The sequence below is a fragment of the Puma concolor genome, chromosome B3, assembly GCF_028749965.1.
Source record: "Puma concolor isolate L17-30 chromosome B3, mPumCon1.1.hap2, whole genome shotgun sequence".
NCBI classification, from domain to species: Eukaryota; Metazoa; Chordata; class Mammalia; order Carnivora; family Felidae; genus Puma; species Puma concolor.
Window position 1 is genome coordinate 74,788,890 of NC_141672.1, and position 18,309 is coordinate 74,807,198.

At 47.4% G+C, this 18,309-nt stretch overlaps 1 protein-coding gene and 1 long non-coding RNA gene across 2 annotated transcripts in view; one reads left to right on the plus strand and one right to left on the minus strand.

Moving 5' to 3' along the window:
- The window catches only part of LOC147580065 (uncharacterized), a 247,858-nt gene that overhangs the window by 210,384 nt on the left and 19,165 nt on the right, over window positions 1-18,309 (plus strand). The gene's annotated exons all lie outside the window — the stretch shown is intronic.
- On the minus strand, window positions 772-7,651 carry DHRS2 (dehydrogenase/reductase 2). Its single transcript, XM_025918583.2, has 8 exons — window positions 7,478-7,651; window positions 7,132-7,309; window positions 6,485-6,586; window positions 3,528-3,598; window positions 2,417-2,468; window positions 1,776-1,910; window positions 1,468-1,523; window positions 772-1,230 (listed from the first exon to the last, which is right to left on the minus strand). The coding sequence occupies exons 1-8, from the start codon at window positions 7,615-7,617 to the stop codon at window positions 1,119-1,121; spliced, it is 846 nt and encodes a 281-aa protein (XP_025774368.1). The 5' UTR covers window positions 7,618-7,651; the 3' UTR covers window positions 772-1,118.

An 18,309-nucleotide genomic window follows, 5' to 3' on the forward strand; every position in this document is an offset into this window, starting at 1 on the left:
ATTCTGCCTTATTTTAAACCCCTGTTTTCCTACCACAATGAAGGAACTTGAGGGAGGTTGGGTCTTTTTTATATTTATGTTCTCCAGGTTGTGTGGTCCAATGTCCAAGGTAGGGATAAATAAAGCTTTTAATAGAATCAGTCTCAAGACAAAGACCCATGCCCAAGAGGTCCAGAGAGGGGGCGGTGGTGAGGGGCTTCGGTGAGGTGAAGGCTGGTGGGCAGGGTGGAAGCCTTGTCTCAGGCCCTCGCTTAGGCACCGCTTATGGATGGCAAGCGAGGAAGAGAGGCGTTCTCAGTGCCACTGTTCCTCCCCAACTCCGCTGAGCCTTGGACATGTACACAAAGTAGGATGGTGCCCATGAACATGACTCAGGACAATAAAAAGAACCTTTGCCAAGAGGAGACAACCTTAAGAAGAACTTCACACTGACTTCTCTCTTTTGTCTGAATTAGAAGTTCTCAACCTGGAATCGTATGCAAGATTTGGTGGGACCTTTTTCTTTGGGTCTCAAAGGCCTGTATGGCCCAGAAAACATTAAGAACCGCTAGCCTGGAGAATCCCGACGGGAGTTCCAGAATTCTCCCACTCCCTCCTGCCACTGCCGCTACTCCCACCAGCCTGCTCAGAGAATGGAGTAGAGCCTGCTGTGAACACTCACTGACCACCACCATGGGTCTGTGAACGCGCTCAGGCAGAAGTCAGGAGACAGGAGAGGCCTGTACTCAGCCTCATTCCCCTTGGCTCTGCCCTTACCAGGAGTTTCCAGGCTCAAGGATAAATTTGAGTTTATTTGGGGAAAAAAATGTTTAAAGCACAAGAGGCAGAGAGAAGAAGCCAGCATACATCAGGGGCCTGCTGCCAGAGGAGTCTCTGTTCCTTTCCCTTACGGTTCCTCCGAAGTGCCAGCCCCATGAACTCAGTCAGCTCCACAGCCCCACACTAAGAACCCACATGTTGGTCGAATCACAGCAGCTAAATCAACAACAGTCATGCAGATGAGAATACTGGGGGTCCTTCCTTGAGCCTGGCACAAACAAGCCCCCAGCTTTATTGTCTGGCAGAGCTTCAGACCTTCATGAGCCCCAGGCTCCTAGGCCCAGACCCCCTTAGCTCCATCAGAGACGAGAGGAGAAGCCGGCCACCGCGATGTTCTCGCCGGTGATGTAGCTGGCGTCTGGAGAGCACAGGAAGGACACAAGTCCTGCGCAGTCCTCAGGCTGCCCAATCCTGGACAGAAGGAGGACAGAACACATGTCAATGATCTCAGACTCTGCTCTGGTGGGAGTGGACTCCAAGAGGGGACAGGGTGGACCTGGCAGGGCTACTTGCATCCTCCAGGGCTCTGCAGAAACCAGACTTCAGCTAAAGGAATGACCAGTGCCCAGGGAGGGGTCAGCTAGTGAGATAGACCAGCCCCTCTTCCCCAACTGTATCCAGATTACCGAGGTTCCAAACCCAACTTGCCTCTGAACTTTGTGATCTTCCTTGAAGTTGTTCCAGAAAACCTCATTCTTGTATGCCTGGGCAAAGAGAAAACATGAAAGAGTCAGTGCTAACTAAAACAAGGAGATGAGCAGGGACCAAGGTGATCCCATAGCAGATTTGCCTTTCTCAGGGGAGAGGGACTGAGTCATGGCTGAATTCAGAGGACAGCAAGGACCTCAGCTGTTAAGGATGCTGATCTGAAGCTCCAGTCACTCCTTCATCACTTAGTCATTGGGGAGGTTTCGCCAAGCCAGGCTGAGAAATGGAGGACATGCCCCAGTCCTCACCACTTTGCTGAAGTCAGTCTTGATTATTCCTGGAACCAGGCAGTTCACCCGGATGCCCTTGGGGGCCAGCTCCAATGACAGTGTCCTGGTGAGGCCCAGCAGGGCCGTCTTACTGATGTTGTAGGGACCCAGCTCCTGGGAAGGGAATCAAGACAGTGATTAGGATATTGGGAAGCAGGGGCACCTGGGCGGCTCAGTCGGTTAAGTGTCCGACTCTTGGCTTCGGCTCAGGTCATGATCTCATGGTTCATGGGTTTGAGCCCCACATCAGGGCCTGTGCTGACAGTGCAGAACCTGCTTGGGATTCTCTCTCTCTTCCCTCCCACACTGTCTCTCTCAAAATGAATAAATAAACTTAAAAAAAAATTTTTTTTTAAGGATATAGGGAAGCAGAGGAACACATCAGTTGGATTTCTCTCCTACAGATGATCCCACCCTGGCCCAAGCACAGAACTCAGACACACTCTCCCCAGCCTGGTCTGAGAACAGAAGTTGGATCTGAGGGACCCAGCAGCCACATGGGCATCAGCTCAGCCTAGGGCAGCAGGAGTAAAGTGTGGGTCTATCCCAAACGTTGTCCCTGTGGCGTTGTGGGGACCCCTTCCCCTAATCCTACCAGGAGCACATAAGCAACAACTCACCACATGTGGTACATATGCTGAAACGGAGGAGACCAGGATGACCGCCCCCCTCCTGAGAGACAGACAGACACAGGGGAGACAGGAAACCAATAACTTACCACGGACTTAGGTGCCACTATTATTTTTAAAAGATAAAAAATTATAATTATAACATTTTAATGATTATAGTCATTGAATAATGCGGTCCTCACAACAGCCATACAGTTCCTGTTATTATCCCCATTTCCCAGCTGAGCAAACAGGCTCAGCAGGGCTTAGCAACAGAGCCAATAAGTGGCAGAGCTGGGACTCCAACCCTATCTCTCTCTGACCCAATGTCTCTACTTTGAACCATTACACTCTTCTGCCTATCCCTGGGGTAGTGAAGAACAGACAGCCAGGTGCTTGGGAAAGGGGGCAGAGTGGCCTTGGTGACAGTGAATGCCTATCAATGGGCGGCCTCTGACAAGTAGATGGGGCGGGAAGAGACAAGAAATGAGTCAGGAGTTTTTCCTTCTATCCAAGACAGTCCCCAGGCCAGTTCCTGAAGGGTATGTCTGCATGGAGGACATACTGGAGGAGTAGCTACGTGCTGAGGGAGGTGGTGGCCCAAGTCCCTAACCTCAGACCCCTGAGACTATGTGTGGAGTGCAGTCAGATATGCAAGACCTAGAACAGGTCCTGCCTAGAACAGCAGGCTCCCTGGAGACTGAGAAGCAGGGAGTGAGGAGGGGCGTGGGATGGACCTCTCCCTGCCGGGAGCAAAGGGGCAGACCCTGTCCCAGACTGTAAGCTGGTGAAAAGGCATTGTCCAGCTGCGAGAGAATCAGAGTAGGTGAGGGTGAAAATGACCTGCCCAAGGCTAAGGAGCTAAAAGCACAGCCCTTTCCCAAACATGGTGATGTCAAGGCCAACGAGAGCATGCCTGAGCCCCTGGACATCACCCTCATCATACGGCCACTAGAATTAGAAGCCATAGCTGTACAAAAGGTGAGGCAGAACAGAGGGAGGGGGATGTGGAGGCCTCAGGGACACCTCTTTTGTCCTCCCCTCCCAGCTATGGCCCCATGTTCTCTAGACTCAATTCATGCCCTGGCTCCCCACCAGTCCCCACCCCCACCCTGCAACCTACCCCCTCTTCTCCATGTGGGGCAGCAGCTGGCTCAGCATCAGGGCCGGGGCCTTCACATTCACTTCCAGGATCTGAAGTCAGAGCAGAGGCATGGTGGAGGGCAGAGACACATAGTCAGCCCTCAGCCCAGGACCTGTTCTCATAAGACACATGGGGTCCTAGAATTTGTGCGGTAAACCCAGATATGTGGAGATCTGAGATCAGTTCCCCTTCTGATCAGGACAAGAGGTGCTTCCCACTTGCTAATGGTTTAACAGGCAGGCAGGCTAAGTGACAGGCCTGTGAACAGAGCCCTGAAAATGTGAATTGTTCAGGATTGGGGTGAAGGAAGGCAATGTTCAGGCCTTTTAAAGAAACTGGACTATGTTCTGGTTGTGCATACAGAAGCTATAAGCAGAGGCCACTGGAAAAAGACTGAAAGTAGAACAGATGGAGGGAATGTAGGTGCTGAGAGCAAAGGAGATTTCTGGAAGAGTTGTCTTCGTCTGTGTTTTTACTTGTTTATGTCCTTGTCTTGTTCCAATAGAATTAAAGGCGTACTCACAATGCAACAGCATAAAACAAATCAAATAGGTATTATGTGTGAAGAAATGGAGAACAGTAAAAAATAAGTGTAGAAAAATAAGAAAAAGCAAGAGTAAGGTTGGTGCCCACAGTTCACAGCATGTGGTAAGGAATGAACATTAGTCTATTATTCGTTCACAAAAATGCAAGCTGTGAGGGCCTACATGCATGCCAGTTTATTGCAAACTTGGCTCCAAGCTTTCCTACGGCCACCACAAAGAGGGAGACACAACAGAGAATTGCCATTCTGGGAGGTGGGTGCCCACGCTGGGCCTGCCTGCAGCTAAAACCTGGATCTGGGCTCAGACTTAAGGGTCCCTGACCCTCTGTCTGGGAACTCTGTCTGGTGGCACTGGGGACAGAGGAAAAGTATGAGAGGAGCCGACAGGGAAAGATGCAGAAACTGGGCTGGGGGCTAGGCCAGAGTACCAGTTGGGACTAACATGGGAGCAGGATCCCTCCTGTGGGGCACCACCTCGAGTGAGGTCAGTGCGTCTATGTCTCTAGGGAGTGAGGCTGCACATCTGCAATGCCTTGCCACGTTTTCGTCCCACACCCAACCACCCCATTGGATGTGGGCAGGGGAAATGCTTCAATGGAGAGCTGCTGAGGCCAGTGTGATGACAAGTTGCCAGTGTTGGGGATGACCCCCAAGACTGTAAGAAGTGGCTCAGATGTCTAAAGGGGGGACCAGCATGAGATCCCCAATAAGAAGGAATTGAGGGTTAGACTAAGGGTATTCCTGGTCATTCTCTGTTCGAAACAGACCCCTGCCACCCCACCGATGTCTGCCCTAAGCTCCATGTATGTCGGGCTGGGTGATGGGCTCAGACAAGGCCACTCCTAGACTTGGCAACCAAACATGAGCCAAGGAAAAGTTACAGCCCCTCCCGGGCTGAAGAGGACTGCCCTCTTAGAAAATCGGGTAGAGTATCTCTGAGTGCCACGAAGTCCTGAGTATAGACTGTGGGCCTGAGAAGAATGGGTGCTGGAGAGTCCTCAGGCAGGAGAAGGGTGGAGGAGAGGCGGTGGAATGGGAGATGGGAGATTTCCCAACCAGCTGGAGAAAACGGGGGTCTGCCTGGGGAGGCGCTCAAACCGGCCCAGGGATAAGGTGAACAAGAAGGAACTCCCAGGACACCTGCTGAAAACCACATGCAGATAGAGCAGCAGGTCAATGTCACACTCGTTTTGTAACCATTTCACCTCTGAGGTGGTGGCGGATGTGACTGGAGATGACTCCTGCCCAGTGGGGCAGACGGCTTGTGGACTAGCAAGACCTTGGAGAACAGGGTAGCGGCAGAGAAAGTAAGGCTGGGCCGTGGGCAAGTGCGCTCAGCTTCAGGAGAGAAGATTTGAAACGGGTTCTGAGAAAAAGAGTCATGATCCCATGACCTAAGACACTATAAGGAAGTATGACTCAGGGGGGTTAGGAGATGGTCAGCCATGCAGTCCCAGCCATCTAATCACAAATGGTCGTTCGGCAGCATCAGGAATCTGAGGAGCCTGGGGAGGCTGCTAGCAGCGGCTGCAGGGAGCTCAGATTTCAGGCCATCTCTGAGGATGGAGGAAAGGGCAAGCCGCCAAGGGCAGATGCACAGGAGAGGTGGCTCGAGAACGATGTCTACAGAGCACGGATTGCTGGGGAAGGCAGAAGGGAATGCTCTGGCCAGTGCTTGGTAGGGAGGGGGGTGGTAACACGGTGATTTCATTGCAGTCCGTCTTGTCTGACAGACTCAGGAACCAAAGACAGGAGTGAATGGAACAGAAGTCATAGGATAACAAGGCCCAAAATGGACCTCAAGACATTTTGCAAGGCCTCTTCTGGACCCTGTGGCTCAGGTGGCAGGATCATTAGGTGGACGAGGTGGGTTGGAATGTCTGAGCTCATAGGAAGCCAGTGGCCAGGCCCAGGCCTGACAGGTGTAGCAGGTTCATCTGAGGGACAGTAAGGAAGCCTCATCTCGGAAGGGTGAAGAAAGAATCTCAGCGGCAGGTACAGGTCACCAAAAAGGAGCAAAATCACCAAAAAAAAAAAAAAAGGAAAATATATCTGCTGTTGACAAAGAGCAGAGACCTTACTATTCTTGACTCTTACCAAAAGCAGAGACCTACACCCACAGCTGTAAAGCTAGAGCCTGGAACCGTGTCTGGCACATAGCAAACCCTCAGTAAATATTTGCTAAATGAATAAATGCAAAAAGGATGGGAAGAGAAAAGATGGCAGAAAGAATGTAGGAAGCCACTTTAAAAACACACAAATTGGAAAGGAGCACCGCAGCACACTCCAGGGGACAAGTGGTCAGTGCCTGTTTTTACAGTAACTTTGGGAGGGGGGGCTCAACCGGGGAGCGCTTCAGACCCTCTGCCAGCTCCCCCCAGCGGCCTCTCACCTTGTCCCACACCTGCTCACTGGCCCCCAGGGTGCTTCCCACCAGCGGGTTGACACCTGCACTGCACACCAGGAAGTCGAGACCCCCACAGTGCTCCACGACCTGGGGGAAAGAGTGACATGAAGGGCATAAGTGTGGAGATGGCCCGAGGAGGCCTCACCTGCCCGGCACTGCTGCCAGGTGCACAGGGCATTGAGACAACACTTGCTAATTAGATACTGTCTCAACCAGGAATGATCACAAAGCCAGTGTGAGAACCAAACACTGGTGAAGGCAATGCCCTAGGTAGGCCCAAGGACGGGCTCTGCAGAGCTGAGGGCCTCAGGAGAGGAAGGTCTGTCTTCTCCAGGAATCCGTCTATATACCCGGGATGGGGAATCCCTTTAGATTCCTCCTCAACCACAGTTCTCCAGGTGGGGGTGGGGGTGAGGGTGGGGGTGAGGGTCCTTTCACGAACGAGCCACTTTCCAGAAAGCCAGCGTGAACAATGAGGTCTACCCGCTTAGACCATGAACAATCCTGGTTTCAAGACTGTTGCAGGGCCTCCCAACCCCGATCCGGGTGTCTGCCCCACCCAGGGCTGAGCAAAGTGGGAAAGGCTCTGTGCACTCTCCTCCCTATGTCCTTCCACCCCTGTGGCCCCTCACCGTGTCCACCAGTCGCTCCCGGTCCTCGGCCTTCCCCACGTGGCACACGGTGCCCACCACGCTCAGCCCCTCCCCCTGCAGCGCCGCCACTGCCCGGTCTACGTTCTGCTGCTTCCGGCTGCTGACCACCACGTGGGCCCCGTCCCGGGCCAGGCGCCTGGCGATGGCAAAGCCGATCCTGTGGCAGAAATGGAGGGAACAAGACAGCCTCAGCCTCTTGCCACCGTGGTCCCTCGACCCACGGAAACCAATAAGGCTGTGTCCTAATCTACAACCTTGAGGTCTCTCTGTGGAAGCGAAAATCCTTGTGAGGGGTCAAGACCCATAGGGCAATCAGGGCACTTACCCATCAGTGGACCCCGTGACCACCGCCACCCGATTGGCCAGGATGCCCTTTTGGCCTATCCCCCTGCTGATCATGCGCACAGAGAGTCCAGCACAGGAACGGAACAAGCCTCTGTGGATGCAGGCCACTGTTGGGAGCATGGAGGCCAGTTCCTGTCTCTGCTTCCTGCTGAACTTGGCCCTGGAGGAGAGAATCAACTTCAACTATCACTGATGCCATTAGTGAGCGTGATGGCAATCTACCTCCAGCTCCTTCAGACAGACAAGGCCAGCAGCAGAGAGCCAGAGAGAGTCCAGCTAGTCAGGGTGAATTTCAAACACGTGAGCCTCAGGTCAGGCAAACTCTGTGAAAATTCTCTATTTATAAAACAGGCAAATTAGAGTGTGAGACCCACCATTCAGCAGACAGGGTTATCTTCCCATTCATTCCACGACCAAGCACTGAGCACTTGCAACATGCCAGAGAAAGTAGACCAAGGTTCTGAGTGCCTGCATAACGTCCTCACCAGGCTGTGCTGAAGTGAAGCTAATTGCATAGAGGCTGTGAGGAGCCTGAGACAGACAAGGCAGCCCCACACCAGGCTGCAGGGTGCAGACCCATGCCCTCAGGACACCCTCAGGAAGGAAAGGGGTAGGCTTTCGCAAGTGTGGGTAGGGGTAGGTCTGCACAAGTGTGAAGGCAGGGTGAGGACCTGGCGTGGGAGACTCACATATGCAGACACTGTCTATGAACTGGAAATACAGGAGAGATGCTTGTGTAGGGGATCCTCTTTCGCCAAGACCCCAAATTTCCCAGCTCCACATCAATGTGAGCCCAGAGGCTCCTGCCTCCCCCCAGTGTGAGATTCCCATTTGCCTGCCCAGGAGCCCTGTGGGGTCCCGAATCTAGGAGTGTGATCTGTTTCCTGCGGAGGCGGGAGGAAAGGAATGGTTGGAGAAAAGGGTCACTGAGGATACACAGCGACTCGGGATGTACTTTTGATGTAAGATAGTGCCAGGAAGCTGAAGAGATGCAGTTTCTGGCAGCTTGGACTGCAGGGGCCATCAGACACGCACTTTCAGGAGATTCTGGTGTGGGCTGACCGTCTGCAGACCCTCATCTGTTCCAGACCTGCCTTGGCCACTCTAACACCAAGGGACTCCTTGTTACTAAGCAACCCCTGCCATACCTACTGCATCTCCCTTGTTTCTTAGCAACCAACCTTTACATAACCCAGTTCCCTCCAGTTAGGGGTCCTTATCTATAATAACAAATGAATGGGTGCTGCTCAGGAATTAGGGAGAAATTTCAGATTAAATATCAGTCTGTATCAGTGCCATAATGAAGGTAACCAAATGCTCTGCTTTAAGAGAGACAGCCTTGGTTTCAAATTTATGTCTCTTCGGATACCGTATTTCCAAAGACACCCTTTGCAGGTCCTTGACCTCCTCTCCTTTTTGTCCTGGCTGCTGTCATTCTCTTCTCTCTCACATGCTGTCTCTTTTCTGCAAGGTCATACCTATAGCCTTTCCATTCCAGAGGATGAGGGGTTTCAGCTTCTGATTATTCTACTTTTCCTAAACAGGACACCGGATTCTAAACACTGTTATGACCCCTGGGGGCCTTCTCTACCCCCAGCTGTGAGCACAGATTAACCCCACCAAGTGTCAAGGGAATTGGTCTCCTTGGCTGGGAGGGCAGCAGGAAAAAGAGGGACTCGAATTTTGTCAGGACGGGCCGCCCCCTGCTGGAAGACCAGAGTTATGGCACATCTGAGATGCTGTTCCCATACCAGCAAGTCCGTGGCTGTCCCCTCTGTTCTACAACAGTCCTTACCAAGCCCTGCTCCTTTCTAAACTTGCCACGAGATGGTTTGCAGGAAAGCTTCCCTACTTGTAGGGAAAAGCAGCTGTGGCCTATTGCAGGTAGAGCATGGAGAAACTGATCAGGCCCCATCTGTCTGTCTTGGTTCCCCTTCCCATTCCAGGTCCTTCTTTCCCTGAGACTGAGCAGCTTCCAAGGGTCCAGGCTCCCACTCACTCTGCCCTCATCCCCACTTCTGCTTTCCTCTGGAGCAGTCAGTTGGGCCAGCTAGGCCAGAGTCAACCACAGGTCCTAGGGAGCTTAGAGTGGTCTCTGAGCCTGGCACTGCCCACTCTGATGCCCCTTACCATGCTGATCAGTTCAGTTGCCCAGAAGTGGAGGTGGGGAAGCCAAGTGGACACACCCTCAACTTAGTCCCATCTTGGAGATGGATGGCCCTCACCAAAGAGAAAAGGAAAGGGAAAAGCAAAGAAAAGATTAGGGGAGAGCTAGTAGTTAGAAACACTGACAATCAGGAAAGAAAGAGATGAGGGAGATTTCAACAGAAGGTGCATGATTTGGGCAAGTCTGTTCCCCACTCTGGCTCCATCTGCACCTGGGTAAGATGAGGTGCTGAGTTGGGTGGCCCTAAGGGCTCTGATAGCCCCCAAGACCTTTATTATGAGAATCAAAGAAGAAATAAAGACAGCTGCAGACAGAGCCAGGGAGAAGGAAGCATCAGCACAAAAAATAAAAAAAGGGTGAAGGTGGGCAGTAGTGGTGACAGGGACCCCAGCCCAGCCAGCCTTACATTGGGCCATTGTCCCTGCTCTGGTCTTACCTGGCGATGCTCTCGTCGTCGTTCCTGAGTGCCCTTCTGAGGGTCAGGAGCCCTTCTGCTGTGGAGCCTGCAGCTGACTGAGTGTGAAGATGTGAGGAAACAACAGGCTGAGTTTCAGGCACTGTTACTCCATCTGAAAAACTCAAGGATTCTTGGAATCTACCTTCCTAGAATTATGAAAGGCGGTGATGAGAAAAGTCCTCCCCCACAGCTGGCGAGGAAGCTCCTTGGGGGTGGCTTGGGGGAAAATGCAGGACTTGAATGCCCCTCACGCCATTCACCAGGAAGCCAGTCCTATCAGTCCATCTGTCCCCAGACACTCACACAATAGAAGCAGACAGACCCCAACCTGTGGGGCCTACAGGCTTAGCTGGCTGGGGAGGCAGCACTGGGTACAAAGCCACGAAGATATTTCTACAAGCACAGAGAAGAGACTGCAGGCCTCAGCCCCAAAGCCAGATCAGGGGATCAGGCCCCAGGCACTATACAGGACAGATGGCTGTAGAGTTCTAGATGTACTTTTGTATTCAGGTGTCCACCCACCACCCCAGGCTGTCACCTAGGCCCAAATATTTGAATGAGCACCTACTTCCTGCCAGGCACTGCATTAAGTACTGTGAACACCAAAATAATGAAGGAACAGTCCACCTTGAGAAGCTTACAGTCTAATGGAGAAGTTAAACAAATGTAGTGCAGAGTGCTACATGCTAAAATAGAAGTAGGTTGGGAATGCAAACTGGTGTAGCCACTCTGGAAAACAGTATGGAGTTTCGTCAAAAAGTTAAAAATAGAACTACCCTATAACCCAGTAATTGCACTACTAGGTATTTATCCAAGGGATACAGGTGTGCTGTTTTAAAGGGGCACATGCACCCCCATGTTTATAGCAGCACTATCAACAATAGTCAAAGTTTGGAAAGAGCCCAACTGTCCATCGACAGATGAATGGATAAAGAAGATGTGGTATATATATACAATGGAGTATTACCCAGCAATCAAAAAGAATGAAATCTTGCCATTTGCAACTACGTGGCTGGAACTAGAGGGTATTATGCTAAGCAAAATTAGTCAGAAAAAGACAAATATCATACGACTTCACTCACGTGAGGAATTTAAGAAACAAAACAGATGAATATAAGGGAAGGGAAGCAAAAATAATATAAAAACAAGGAGGGGGACAAAACATAAGAGACTTTTTTTTTTAAATGTTTATTTATTTTTGAGAGACAGAGAGAGACAGCATGAGCAGGGGAGGGGTAGAGAGAGAGGGAGACATAGAACATGAAGCAGGCTCCAGGCTCTGAGCTGTCAGCACAGAGCCCAACACGGGGCTTAAACTCACGAGCCGTAAGATCATGACCTGAGCCGAAGACGGATGCTTACCCGACTGAGCCACCCAGGCACTCCAAGACACTCTTAAATACAGAGAACAAACTGAGGGTTGCTGGAGGGGTTGTGGGTAGGGGGGATGGGCTAAATGGGCAAGGGGCATTAAGGAGGGCACTTGCTGGGATGGGCACTGGGTGTTATACATAGGGAATGAATCACTGGAATCTACTCCTGAAATCATTATTGCACTATATGCTAACTAACTTGGATGTAATTTAAAAAAATAAACACAGGGGCCTCTGGCTGGCCCAGTCGGTTAAGCACCCGACTTTAGCTCAGGTCATGATCTCGTGGTTTGTGGGTTTGAGCCCCACGTTGGGCTCTGTGCTGACAGCTCAGAGCCTGGAGCCTGCTTCGGATTCTGTAACTCCCTCTCTTTGCCCCTCCCCTGCTCACACTCTGTCTCTCTCTGTCTCTCAAAAAATAAAAAATAAAACATTAAAAATTTTAAAAATAGACACATCGTAACATTAAATGTAGAAGCAACTATGAGATTCCAGCTGTTTTCTATTAAACCAGACATCAAAGATATTTTTTCGATGTACAACAATGCCACTCTTCTCATTAATTTTTCTTATTTTATTTTCATATTTTCATATTTTAGAAAATATGGCCATTTTTCATTTAAAATAATGTTTATGCAGGAATATAAACTGATACAGCCACCATGGAAAACAGCATGGAAGTTCCTCAAGAAATTAAAAATAGAAGTACCACATGATCCAGCACTCCCACATCTGGATAAATATCCAAAGGAAATAAAACCATTATCTTGAAGAGATGCCTATACTTCTGTGTTCATCGCAGTATATGATCACTATAGTCAAGGGATGGAAACAACCTAAGTGTCTATCTGTGGATGAATGGGGCAATACACATGATATTTCAGCCTTAAAAATGAAGGAAATATTGTCATTTGCAACAACATGAAATGAAATAAGCCAGACAGAAAGACAAATGCTAAACGGTAGCACTTATATGTGGAACCTAAAAAAAAAGCCAAACTCAAAGAAACAGAGAGTAAAAAAGTGGTTTCCAGCGGCTGGGGTGGGGGAAATAGAGAGAAGTTGCTAAAAAGGTATCGCTTTCAGTTATAAGATGAAAAAGTTTTGAGGATCTAAGATACAACATGATGACTATAGCTGATAACACTGTATTGTATAATTGAAATCTACTAAAAGAGTAGAACCTAAATATTCTCACACACAAAAAAAGAAAACTATGTGAAGTGATAGGTGTGTTAATTAACTCAATGGGACAAGCCCTCTCATAATGTATACATAACTCTCATAGTGTATACATGTATCAAATCACCATGCTGCACACCTTAAATATCTTAAAATTTTATTTGTCAATTATACCTCAGTAAAGCTGGAAAATGTTATTTATGTGACCATACAATGGGTTTATTATTATTATTATTATTTTAATGTGTATTTATTTTTGAGAGAGACAGAGACAGAGTGTGAGGAGTGGAGGGGCAGAGAGAAAGGGAGACAGAATCCGGAGCAGCCTCCAGGCTCTGAGCAAGCTGTCAGCACAGAGCCTGACACAGGGCTTGAACTCACAAACTGCGAGATCATGACCTGAGCCAAAGTCGGACGCTTAACCAACTGAGCCACCCAGGTGCCCCTTGGTTTATTGTTTTTAATAAATAATACATATTTTTAAATTTCTTAGTTTTAATTTCTATTATAGTATATATTGACAGATATAACTCACATAAACAAAAGCTCTTCAGAGTCCTCAATAATTTTTAAGACCATAGGGGATCTGGGGTGCCTGGCTGACTCAGTCGGTTGAGCTTCTCACTTGATTTCAACTCAGGTCATGACCTCCAGATCATGGGATCAAACCTCATGTTGGGCTCAATGCTGACCTTGGAGCTTGCTTAAGATTCTCTCTCTCTCTGTCTCTCTCTCCCTCTGCCCCCCTCCCCTGCTCTCACCCTTTCTCAAATAAATAAATACATACATACATACATACATACATACATACATACATAAAACTTAAAAAAAAAAGAAAAAGAAAAGAACATGTAGGGACCCTGAGACAGAAAAGTTTGAGAATGCTGCTTACCCTAGTTTATATAACTATTCCCCTATTGATGGGCATTTTGTTTATTCCCTTATTTTCCTACAAGCAATTCTGTAATAAGCATCTTTGTACATATCTCTTTGTATACAATACAAGAAAATCTTTTTAATCAAGAAAAGCATTCTAAATCAAAGTAATTAGTGGTTATCATAGGTCTTTCTGATTCGTGGGTAAGAGTGAAAGGCCAGGGTAACAGTGCCCTTTGGATGGTGGATGTGGATAAATCAGGAACTCCCTGGGATTGTCACCATCAATAGAAAGTGTGGTCAGAAAGGCTATGCTGGACCCACTCCGACAAGGCTTGCAGAATCAGACGCAGTGATGTTGGCAAAGGGAAACAGAACACACTGCTGATAAAATGAACATGTTCACACTCTTAGCACATCGATTTCTTGCAAATGGAGGTGAAGATGTCATCTAGGACTACTGCAGTGAGTTCGTCAGGTAATATCTGCGAAGTGCCAAGCAGCATGCTTGCAGGCATCCCAGGCATTGATCAGGTGGCAATTCCCTTTCCCCTGCTTTCCCCTTCATTGTGTGGCCTGCCTCAATACTTTGGGACACCTAATGCTGGAGCACAGAGAAGGCCCAGTCCCCAACTCCCTGCAGGGGAGTAGCAATGACAGGAAGATGCAGTCTCTTGCCTTACAAAAGATCTGACAAGGGAATCTGGTGCCATTACCCCAAACTTCCTGAGGCCTATTTGGGGGGTCTCTATTTTCACTCAGGTTTTATCCTATTTGCCAGCCTGTACCCGCCTGAAACTTCCTGAAGCCATGCCCCCGCCAGCCTTCCCACCCTGTCTCTCAGATCTGAGAGGTCCACTCTGCCACCTGAGGGGCAGAGGAGTAAGGCCCCTTGACAAGAACTCTCCACAGATCCTGACCACCCAGGTCCTGTACAAGGGAAATTACTCAGAGAACAGGCTCCCCACACATCTACCCGTTCCTACCAACCCCCACAGGCAAGAAGGTCCAACTTCCTCCTCTAGGAGACTCTACCCTAACTGAAGGTCTATCAAAGCCTATTTACCCCAGGACCTTTCCCAGTTGAATACAGGCCAGGCTCCTGGAGATTACAGGTCACTAGGGAAATGACTGAGGACATGTCCTAAATACCAAAGACCTTTAGGAGATTTTATCTCCACCCTCCTTTTTCCTGAGGATATAATCTCCCTGTTAATTCTAGGTATTGACTCAACAAATTGTTGCTGAGTCATAAATTATTCTCTAGGAATCAGTGAAGTGTTTAATTTACAATGTAATATATGGAATGTCCTGGGACTCTGCTCACCCTTGGTGCTCCCCACCCCTCCTGGGTTCCCAGCTCCAGGTACATCTAATAAGTCAGCCTCCTCCAAAATCTCATATATACACAAAAGTTCACTGAAAATGGAGCACAGATTTAAAGGTAAAACATAAAACTATAAAACTTTTAGAAGAAAACATAGAAGAATCTTCCTTAGCCTGTTAATACAGTAAATTACATGGGTTTTATTTTGAATATTGAAAGAACCCTTGCATCCCTGGTTGGTTATGATGTATAATAATTTTTATATATTGCTGAATTCTATTTGGTAATATTTGGTTAAGGGTTTTTGTGTGTATATTCAGGGATATTGGGCTGTAGTTTTCTTTTTCCTTTTTTTAATATTGTCTTTTTCTGATTTTAGTATCAAGATCATACTAGCTTCATAAAATAAGTTGGAGAACTTTCCCCTCCTTTTCTATTTCTACAGGAGATTATGTCGAACTGGTTGAATTTATATACCATGCTTCAGAGGAACAGGTCCATCTGTCCCTCTCCTTCCCTTCATTCCTTCCTTCTCTCCTTCCTTCCTTCCTTCCTTCCTTCCTTCCTTCCTTCCTTCCACATAGTTAATGATTATCTTGAGGAGGCAAGCCACTTATCTAATACAAGGCTCGATTCTGCCCTATTTATTTTTTTTATTTCCATAATACTGGTATTGCTTTTACTATGTGTCAGAAACTATTCTAAGCACTTTGTAAACATTAATTCTTTTCATCCTTATACAACCATTATTTGAAGTAAGTGCTATCTATTGATTATCCCTATTTTACAAATGATAAAATAACTTACATAAGGCCACAGAGCTAATAAATGGCAGGCTCAGGATTTCACCCCAGGTATCTGTTCTTTTAACCACAATACCCTTCTCTATGGGGACATTAGTATTCTTTTCATACTCTAAATAACAGACAGCTTAAGTGATTTGCCCAACTGAATGCAGCTAAAGTAGAACTCTTGATTCCCATCCACCCTAAAATCTGTCTTTCCACATCTTCCTATCCCAGGAAGGTGTTCCAATCAAAACTTTGAGAATTGCCTTTGAGTTTTCTCTTCACCTTAAGTCCCACATTTAATACATCAGCAACTCCTGTTGATTTCGCCCCCAAAACATGTGTCAAATCCTCTCTGTTCTCTATCATCCATACTACCATTGCAGGAGCAGCTAAAATTATCTTTTTGAAAAGAACTCTCTTCTGTTTAAAACTCTCCAATGTCTTCCCACTGCACTTAGAACCAAAACTTAAATTTTTTCCCATCTTGCAAAGCCCTGAAGAATCTGGTTCCCAAGTATCTCTGAGACCATCTCTTCTGCTCTCCCCTTGGTCAGCATGCTCTGGCCCACAGGCTTTTTTTCTACCCCAGACCTGACAGCTCAGGCCTGCCTTCATAGCTTCTACATTTGCTATTTCCTGAAAACTCTCACCACCTACATTTCATGGTCCCTAAATGTCACCTCCTTGTAGAGACTTTCCCTGATCATCCGGCACAAGGTAGACCCTCAGAAGCACTTCTCCTACCATTCTCTTTTCTTTCTTTCTTTCTTTCTTTCTTTCTTTTTTTAGTTTTTCTAAATGTTTATTTATTTTTAAGAGAGAGAGAGAGACAGAGTGAGAGCAGGGGAAGGGGCAGAGAGAGAATCCGAAGCAGGCTCCAGGCTCTGAGCTATCATAACAGACCTGATGTTGGGTTCAAACTCACGAACCATGAGATCATGACCTGAAGTCGGATACTTAACTGACTGAGACACCCAGGCTCTCCACTTTTCTTTTCCTTTCTTTTCTTCTTTCCTTTCCTTTCCTTTTCTTTTCTTTTCTTTTCTTTTCTTTTCTTTTCTTTTTTTTTAAGGTATAATTAACATCCAGTGTTATATTAGTTTCAGGTGTACAATGTAATACTCAATAATTCTATACATTACTGGTGTATAATGTTCCTGGTGATAATTGAGTGTTCTCTTAATCCCCTTCACCTATTCCACCCTCCACCCACCTTCCCTCTGGCACTCACCGGTTTGTCCTCTGTATTTAAGTCTGTTTTTTTGTTTGTCTCTTTTTTTTCTTTGGTTGTTCATTTGTTTGGTTTCTTCAATTCCACATAAGTGAAATCATATGGTATTTGTCTTTTTCTGACTTGTTTCACTTCGTATTAATACTCTCTAGCTCCAGCCACATCATTGCAAATGGCAAGATTTCATTCTTTTTATGGCTGAGTAATATCCTATTGTGTATATATACCACATCTTTATCCATTCATCTGTTGGTGGACACTTGGGCTCCTTCCATATCTTGGCTACTGTAAATAATGCTGCCATAAAATAAGGGTGTATATATCTTTTTGAATTAGTGTTTTCGTTTTCTTTGGGGAAATACCCAGTAGTGGAATTACTAGATCATATGGTATTTCTATTTTTAATTTTTTAAGAAACCTCACACGGTTTTCCACAGTGGCTGCACCAATTTTCTTTCCCACCAACAGCACATGAGGATTCCTTTTCTCCACGTCCTTGCAAATCTTTTATTTTCTTCATAGCACTCATCACTGCCTAATATTTCTTCTTCTTTATTACCTCCCCTACTAGGACACAAGCTCTGCAAAACTCGTAATAATAAGTAATGCTTATGTAGCAATTATTTTTGCACCAGGCACTGTTGTAAGCTCTTTACACATGTACATTCACTTAATCCTCACCATAATCCTGAATAGCTGCACTATGAACATTTTCATGTTTCAGAGGATGAATCTCAGGTACAGAGAGGCAAAGTAACTTGCCCAGGGGTTACACAGCTTGTAAACAGTGAAGCTAGGATACAAGCCCAAGTAATCTGGCTGTGAAGTGTGTGCTTTTAACCCTCCTGCTTTATGACCGTCAAGAGAGTGGGGCCCTTATTTGTATTGTCCTCTGCCATGTCTATAGCAGCTTTAACAGAGCCTGGCAGAGAAAAAGCACCAATTAATCTCCCTAGGATACACAAATGAATGCTGCAAAACAAGCCTGCTTTTGAGCCAGAGTGGTCTGGACTCCAAACCCTCATTTCCAGAGTATAGGAACTGGAGAATTACTAGGTTCAAACCAGAAATTCATTGAAATTTGCCGTCTCCCCTAAAGATGTTTACAATCTCCTGGGAAATGCATATGCAAATAACAAAGAAGCAAAGTAGCAAAATATAAGCACCACAAGTGAGGGACACTCAAAGTGCCATGAGGTTCTGCTCAGGGGTTGATAACTTTTCACTGAAGTTCAGGGAACTGTTAGAAAGAAAACCTCAGGTCCCAAATGGCATCACTTGGGCCAAGTCCCCAAACCAGGGCTTAATACCTGACCTAACTGGAGTTTTAACCTCTTCCAGAAATGTAGTCTTAACAGATCAGTCAGGGATTTTCTGATCAGTATCAGTGAATCTGCCTCGCGGGCTC